General features: G+C 29.4%; 1 protein-coding gene across 1 annotated transcript; it reads right to left on the minus strand.

Annotated features, from left to right (window-relative positions):
* Positions 1 to 434: 434 nt before the first annotated feature.
* Positions 435 to 3,098, minus strand: LOC136074563 (piggyBac transposable element-derived protein 4-like). The gene is made up of 4 exons (XM_065786895.1): positions 3,057 to 3,098; positions 2,628 to 2,883; positions 1,384 to 2,280; positions 435 to 1,303 (listed from the first exon to the last, which is right to left on the minus strand). Exons 1-4 carry the CDS (start codon positions 3,096 to 3,098, stop codon positions 435 to 437), a joined length of 2,064 nt encoding a protein of 687 aa, XP_065642967.1.
* Between the last annotated feature and the right edge of the window lie 6,086 nt (positions 3,099 to 9,184).

The raw sequence follows: 9,184 nt of genomic DNA on the forward strand, positions 1-9,184 counted from the left end.
TTGACAACATGTTACAGATCGAAAAATTGTATAAAGCTAGCTTTTTGGCGTAGAAAGTTTCCTGAATAGGTTCCTCAGGCAGAACTTGTACTTGCTGCAGATCGTATACAATCTTGTATGTGATTTTATCAGAGTTCTTTAGCTATGCGGTAAAATGCAGCACACTTCTGCAAGTGAGATTTCCTTTGCAGTTTAAGTTCAGCTACACATTTTTCCATTTTTTGCAAGTGGTACATGCATCTACTTGCGGACCTCTAAAACCAATCTTAACCCTTTAACAGTGGAATATTTTTTTCACGGCGGCTCTTTCCTAGTGGAGTACTTTTTTTAAATTCCGATTTTAATGGTTGTTTTAAAGAATTTTTTTTTTTGTAACATTAAGTCACAAAAAAGAAAACGAAACATATTTTTTACAATATTCAAATAAATAAGTATTATAAAACATTTATTTTTAAGTCTCTAGAAGTATGATAGTGTTTAAAACAATAATTAACACAGAGACCAACATCACAATCAATACACATGTATCTAGTGTCAGCTCGTATTTTGTTAGCACTACATACTGCACATCTTCTAGATGGGGTTGCCCTCATTGGATTAGGAGGTATTAATGATGGAAAATGTCTTTCAACTAGTCTCATTGGATTAGCATTAACTGAAGAACAACCTCTAGCTTTTAAGTTCTTCGTTTGGTCAACATAAGTTGAAAATATGTAATCGATAATCCTTTGGCGAAATACAATTGATGTTTTTGTAAATCCTAACTTTTTAGCTATACAGTAAGCATTATGAACAGATGCGTTTATTAGGTGCATGAAGTATTTTTTATACCATTTCTTAACCCTTTTACGTTCTGAAATATAAGTGGTTAACATTTGGTCACCTTGATCGACACCGCCCATGTTTTTGTTATATAAATCAACAACAGCAGGTATTATTCTTGGTTTACCAGATCTAGTTACTTCTACGATTTTATTTTTAATGCAAGTGCTTAATAAATAGATATCCTTTTTATCTCTCCATTTCGTACACATAATACCTGTACATTTTTCAAACTGAACAAACTTCTCATCTGGTTGTAACTTTTTGCAAATTAATCCAGTTGGCAGACCTTTCCGGTCTTTTCTTACTGTGCCAACACAATCAATTTTATTTAATAAAAGTTTGTGACAAACTTCAACAGATGTGTACCAGTTATCAATAAATACACAATAACCTTTGTTTAAAAGATTATTCGTAAGTGTCATAACAATACTTGTAGCTATATAATTATAATTGTCAGTGTTTATCTTATCCACCTTCCCTGTGTATAAAAAACCATTATATATCCTGTTTTAGATTCAGCTAGAATGAATGACTTTAAACCAAATCTTGCTCGTTTACTTGGGAGATACTGTTTCCAGCTCAATCTTCCTTTCCATAAAAGTAAAGATTCATCAATTGCAATATTGCGTTGAGGCACATAAGCTTTACGAAAAAGTGTGAATAGATAGTCATGAATAGGCTTTATTTTTGCACACTTTAGAGCACTTTCTTCTAAATTAGAATTATCAACAAAGTGAATAAATGTATCAATAAGTCTAAATCTATCATACTTAATAACTTTACGCACCACTGGTGTAGCATATATCACATTGGTTGTATGATACAACTCATATGTTGGTTTCCAAATAATACCACGATACAGAATCAAACCAATATATATACGTATTTCATCCCTAGTTACTGGAGTCCACATTTTAAATCTAGATTTTGGCTTTAACTGCTTTTCTTTTAGAGATTGCAAAGCATACAAGTTTGTTTGTTCAACTATGTAATCACAAATTTCATCGGTTACAAAGAACTCAAACAGTTGGTGTGGTTCAAAAGTGGTTATGTCAGGATGTACTCCTGGGGTACCAGTAAACTCATAATTGGCACAGCAGCCTAAAGTTTCATCATTAGACCATGAATATTGCATATTTTCGACCTTTTTTCGTTTATTTGTTTGAACTACGCCTGCTGAAGACATTTCATTACAATCGACATTCAAATGCGCCTGCAGTTCATGAGCTTCAATATCTGAATCACTACCTGATTCCGTATAATCTGATTCACTTGAGCTAGAAAACTCTTCTTCGGACTCAAAAAAAACCTTCGTTGTCCCTTTCCAACAAAATACGAAGAGCTTCTTCCGCAGTAAACTTCGTTTTTGGAAGCATCGTGCTGTTTTCCTTGCGCCATTTTTTAATAAAGTTTTGACTTTGATTGAAAAATTAATGCTTTGCGAGATAGAATAAACTTAAATAAAATACAGAACAGAAAGTTAAATTTTTTTTAAAATTTCTTATCGAAAAAACTTTTGAATTTCATTCAATTTTGCCTGAGATATAAGTCTTCAAAACAAAGCATATTTAGCGACGGCTATATCCGTCGTTCACATATAAGTATTGCTTTAGCTTTGACGGATATAACCGTCATCCACTGTTAAAGGGTTAAATTCAGAAACAAAAATTTTGTAAAACATACTTTCGTAAAATTTTGCAAACCCACTTTTTGTTCTTTAGCACTGTTGTTATACATCCTCCACAAGCTTTTACAACTTTTTAATTTATACGGCAAATATATGAGTACATTTTTGCTTTTACCGTAACGACTTTCTCTGCCTCTCAAACTGCTAATGTAAGAAAGTTGCACGACATATTTTTCTCTTCTTGCAAGTTGACTTTTTTTCAATGAAATTACTGTAAAAATTGGACGACTGAAATTTTTTGTAGAAACATTATGTATTCGACTTGCCTTTCCAATGTGCACATGCTTAATCAGTCCGGTGTCATGATACTGTTGTAAGTTCGTGGCTCTTGTTTGCTCAATCTTGCTTGTGTTTGCAGGTAGCCCTCCAGTCTACATTTTTAGACAAATCCACTGTGTATCTGAAACAAAACATATAAACATTGTAAGAGATGTTATCGAAGGAAGGACGGAAAACAAGAAAAAACTTTAAAAGAAAAAATAAAGTTATGAGTAAGAAAGCTCAAAACAGATAACTGTGGAGAGAGTGGATGCCGTGGACCTACTGACAGGTACAGTCCATTTTTTACATCACATTTAAGAGTCATAGTTAGAAATTAGAACTAAAATCAACATAACACAAGTAAAATTACCTTTTTTCTTTTGTAATTTATCGTTTTGTTTTAATAATTTTCCGCTTCGTGGAACCGCTACTACGGTCTCTAACAAGCTCTAAATCATCTACATCTTCGTAATTAACTTGCATTATAACAGGTCTAAATTATTAATAACTAGTTTGTAGCAATTTAAAAATTAAAACAATGCAAAATGCAGCTAGTATCCATTATCGTATTTTTTTTAAAATTTCAGTTTCGGAAGTTGTAAACATCACGTGGTTTGTTTTGATAAAGTTGATTGTTTGATGGATTTGTCTGATTTTGCACAAAATGCTAAACTGGAATTGTCTGCTTTTGCACAATATTAGTAACTAGTAATTACAGTAAGATAGAGCCCGTTTTGCTCGAAAATCATTTATAAGCAAATGACAATTATTGTCTACTATACACAGTACACATAATCCCGTTTTTGGTAAACATTTGATTTATCTGGTTTTGCATAAAAGCTCTTCAAATATAGAGCAGAAAAAAACATTGTTTAAATTAATAACTTTAAATCTCATATGTAAAAAATCAGTTATCATATGTAAAAAATCAGTTATTAGTAAGTTGGAATGTGAAACGGAATCAAAAGTTTTCATAAAATCAAAGTAAACCATATCAGTAGAAATGTTGCACTACAGATTTAAATTCTAGTCATGACGTCATGACGCTTTTGAGAATGTTAGTAAGAGCAGTTGAAGGATAAAAACCATGATATTTTGTTATTATATTATTGAGTAAAAGATAATTTATTATTACTTATTATTATATATATATATATATATATATATATATAATAATATTATTATTATTACTTATTATTAAATAACTTATTAAGATAAGTTATTAATCAGTTCTTTTAATTATTCATAAATTCTTTCGATTACTCTTCAACGAGCCGATGTCAAGGAAATAGATCTTTAGTTAAATATGTCCTTTTTTATGAATAGGAATTACCTCTGGTGTTTTCTAGTCTAACGGTAACACACTATTTAAAAAACGTGATATCAAACAAATGGTTTAAAGCGACCGCTAAACTATTGGCTCAGTAGCTTAGTAGAACATTTTAAATGTCATTGGACCAGTAGAAGTAGTTTAAGTAATCATAGCGATTTTCTTACAGAAGAATCAAAGATAGACGACAGATAAGTTGTATGAACATGATCAAGATATATAAACCTTGACGATAAACCATTACCAACTGTTAAAACGTTTTGAAAAATTTGTTACATATTTCTTTTTTATTTTGAGAAAAAAGATTATTAAATTGACAAATATTAGTTAGTTTACGATTTCTTATAAATTTACTATATATTTTATATTTTGGCATTATATTGCAGTTTGTATTATGTAAAACTTATATTATGTAGTATGGCCGATATTGTAAATCAATATTTTCTATATATATATATCAAAGTGTGGGCATTTGGTGCAGCATGATTTACAAAATTTAGCTAACATTCAGACAGGGCCAACGACACGGGTTTATCAATGTTGCTTGCTACTAGGGAACTTAATCACAACTCTTCATCTTGTTTCTTGTCGTCTGAACACTGTTTAATAAAAATATTACGATATAAAAATAACAATGTTACATAACAATAATTCGCATTGTATAATATTATATATCTTTTATCAAATTTGTTAAATATTATATATTTTTTATATATTGTTAAATATTATATATTAAATATAATTTATCGCATTGTTAAATATTCATTGGAAAGACTAAAAAGTATAAAATAAAATAATCTGCACAAGATTCAATTTATATTAAAAAGTTTATTTTCCGCTTTTTTAGTACAAAAATGATTATATTTTTTAGTAAAATGACAAGTTCCGTAAATATAAAGAATAATAAATCTTGTTCACTATATATATATAAAAAAAATATAATGAAAAAGTTAAAAATATAGAGTTTAAAATGTAAGTTAAAAGAAATATTGAAAGATTTTTTTATTTATGATTAAAAAATCATATATTTGTTTATGAAAACAAATTTCAAGCAACAAAAACAAATAAAACAAACAACAACAACAAAAAATAATAATAAATCAGTTAGGGCAATTTAATGTTATTTCACCCATCACTCAATCTCTCCCACCGTCTTTGATTGCTTATATGTCCGTTAACACACACGCTGCATCGTCACAAAGACATTTATTTAGGGCAGCCAACCTTAATCAGCATCATAACAACCAACCACAGTGGAACCGTAAATAAAGAATTATCACTTCAGGAAAATTTGTTTATTTTTGCTAAGTCTTTTGCTACTTAATTTGCCAAATTCAAACCAGCCAATGCAACTCTACCAATTTTTTTTTTTTTTTTTTTTTTTTCCAGATTATTCACCTCCCCAAGGCCCGATGGGGGCCACTACAGTCGAGGAGGCTACTCATTTTTTTGTGTATTTTTTTTTTTTTGTGTATTTTTTTTTTTTTTTTAGTTGTTATTCGTGGTGCAACCCTCTCTCAACTCTTTAACTCTGAGAAACTAAGTTAAACTAAGTTAATTAGTTATTGTGCATTTTAGATTATAATTTTATTTTGTTCTCCACATTTTATTCTCTAATTGTAATAACATTTACAATCGTTTGAAATAAGCATAAAGTTGTTTTCTGCTCAACCTCCCAAATTAACTTAATTAAAATTTAAAATAAAATTAACTCTTTTGCTACCAGCAGTTTAAAAAAAAAACCTTTCGCCGTGACTCCTATTATTTTTTGATTGAATTGGGATGACATATTTAAAAAATAATCGAAATTCAAAATCATAAAATTTTGTAAAGATATATATTAAGGACATCATGTTTTTGATTGCTTACAAAGAAGTATATTTCATATGTATTTTTATATATATTATTGAGGAAACTATTTTTTAAATTAATTACCCTTAATTCAACATTGGCATTATCGTAAAATTGAACACCAAATTTACTTGATAATTGCTTTGACAAAATTTGATGATATCCTCGTTAATGTATATTTGATTGGCTTCAAAACAATACGCTTCCTCTGTGTATTGTTATTAAGGAATATAATTAAAAAATAAATTGCTATTTACAGTACTATGACCCTGCGTTGAGTATTGTGCTATTGTATAAAAAGATAATGTTCGTCAAAACTAGGGTCAGGACTATTGTAATTGTAATGAAAACAATAACAGTAACAATAATTATTGTTATTGTATTAACTTAATTTAGAAACAATAACAATACTTGTGATTTACAACTATTGTAATTCTGTAATACAATAACAATAAATATTGTATTGCAATTCATCTTTATAAAACAATAACAATATCTGAAAAAAAAATGTATTGTAATGACCCACTACAATAACAATAGATATTGTATTCTAACTCGTCTTTGTAATACAATAACGATATATTGTTATTGTAATAAAAGACATTAGCATTTTTATTTAAGAAGAATTATTATGTTTAACTGTTTGTGTTACTAAAGTTAATTTTTATATATACTTTAAGTTTATTTGCAGCATTAAAATCAAGAGGAAAAATAAAAGGGCTGAATAAAATAATTTATGAATGTTATTTTTTATAATAGTAAGGCTATCATCAGACAGGCAATATTTTGCGGCCATATAGAGCTTAGAAATACATAACAAGATAGGTGATGCGAAATCTAAATATGTAAAAAATAAAATTTGCAATATATTGCAAATCCGTAAATAAAAAATAGCAAAAATAATAGTAAGTTCGTCAGAGATGAATATAAATACGTTAAAATACGTTAGCTTTTCTACTTTAATGTAAAGTAATACACTACAATAGTTATTGTAATTGTTTTCATCAAAACAATAAAATAGTTATTGTAATTTTATTTCATTAAAACAATACAATACAATAGTTTTCGAATTTTGTTGTATTTTATTGTAGGAAAAAAAAATACAATACTTATTGTAATTGTTTTTCATCACAGCAATACAATACCAAAATAATATTTTTTTATTGTTTCCGTAATATTACAATACAATATTATTGTATTGTAATGTGTAATTGTATTTAATTTTTACAATTACAATTACAATAGTCCTAACCTTAGTCAAAACACAATAAATGCACAGGGTAAGTTCATTCCACCTCAGGTTATAGTGAAGGGAAAGACATTCAGGTCTTTATTGGGTTTTAACACAGAGTCCGCGCCACCGGGAACAAATTGGAGCTGGTCCGATAGTGGTTGGACTAAACAGGGGCTAGCAAAGCTATGGTTTACCAAGACATTTTTAGAAAACATTGGTCCACAACGTCCTCAGTTATTGATTCTGGATGGGTACGATTCTCACAACTTCATTGAGCTAATTGATATTGCTAGCCAGAACCAGATAGATATAGTTGAAATGCCTTCACACACATTAAACTGGCTTCAACCATGCGACCGCACCTTATTCAAGCCACTGAAAAATTATTATCGCTCTACAGCACAAGAACTGATGGGTCAGTTTCCAGGAATTGTTACTTGTCGTTCAAATTTTGCAGGTATATTTGCTTCAGCTTTGAAAAAAGCAATGACTCCTAGTAACATTACATCTGGGTTCAAGTCGTGTGGAATTTATCCATTTAATCCTCATGCTATTCCTAGTGATGCATATTTGCCAAATTATCTACACCCAATTGAGCTATCTGTTTGAAAACGGCTTTGATCTTGCTGGCGACAACGAGTTTGTGACCTGGTGTGCACTGAAACGTTTAGTTCTCAACAACATGTCAAAAAATTGTATCTGAACATCAAAATCAAGCATTAACAAAAGAAACAGAAATTACTGAAACCAATTGTTCTTCGGTTAGTATTAGACTATTTTATTTTTGCTAATACTATCATACAATAAAAATCATTATTTAAAACTTTAGCAAGCAACCTTGATGCTCATATTTTATGTACAAACTGATAAAAATTCCAAATAAAGTATAAAATTTACTAACTTGCATTTCAATAGTATTATTTATTGTTTTCTTAGGAATTCCAATCATCAATTGTTCAAAAAAATAATTTTTCAGACTTCGATGCTTCTATGGACGCTGGAAAGGTTGCTACTCTTCTAGAACAGTTACAAAATGGTGCTGAAGAAGATTACGCAATTCACAGTTTGCTACAAAGAAACACTTTTATTTTAGAAGCAGTAATTGTTGTTCCTGATAAGCAGCTTGCATATTTGGTCAATCCAGTTAATAAAAAAAACGTTACCTTTATTGTGAATAGTTTTAGTAACACTCTTACTAAGCTAAAAGAAAATGAAATCTTAGAACCACTTATAACACGAAAATTGAAATCTGCTACAGTTTCAGATTTTCCATTTACAAACTCATCCAACCCTTGCAAGTCAATCATTTCACGAAGTGATCAATATTTTCATTGCAACAATGAAACTTTTAATAAATTTTAAAGTAATTTAAAATCTATCAAATTATTTAAATATTAGTACTTTTATTGAATATATGTTTTTATATATGTGCAGGTGATGGAGATGATGATGTCTTGGCATATCCTAAGGCTACTGCACGGAAAAAAATAGCGAACAGACAAGGTCAGCTAAAATACTTCGTTTTAACTTCTCAAGAAGCATACTCAGCAAAGCTGAAATATCACCAGGACAAAATCGAACAGGAAAGAGAAAAATGCGAAAGAAAACAACTGCGACTTATCAATGCTGCTAAGTGACTTAAAGAAAAAGAAGAAGAAAAAGTATTGGCTGAGAAAAGAAAATTAGAAAATCGTGCCAACTAGTCTACAGCAACAAAAAAAAAGAAGTTCAATTCACAATCATCTTTATTGCAACCATGGATTGGTCCCGAGAACAATACTGACTAATATGTACTAAATATTTTAAGATCTTTTTCATATAATAAAAAATGCATACAATTTCGTATTATATATATAAGCTTTATTATTATTTTTGTTTAAGAATACTCTAATGGTCTTATGTGCGTTAAGACCTAATCGTCTTATTAATTTTGTGATAAGACCAAATGGTCTTATTAAAAAGCACCGGCACTAGGGCAGTTGATGAGTTAATGAGT

This window comes from Hydra vulgaris, chromosome 01 (genome assembly GCF_038396675.1).
Source record: "Hydra vulgaris chromosome 01, alternate assembly HydraT2T_AEP".
Lineage (NCBI taxonomy): Eukaryota > Metazoa > Cnidaria > Hydrozoa > Anthoathecata > Hydridae > Hydra > Hydra vulgaris.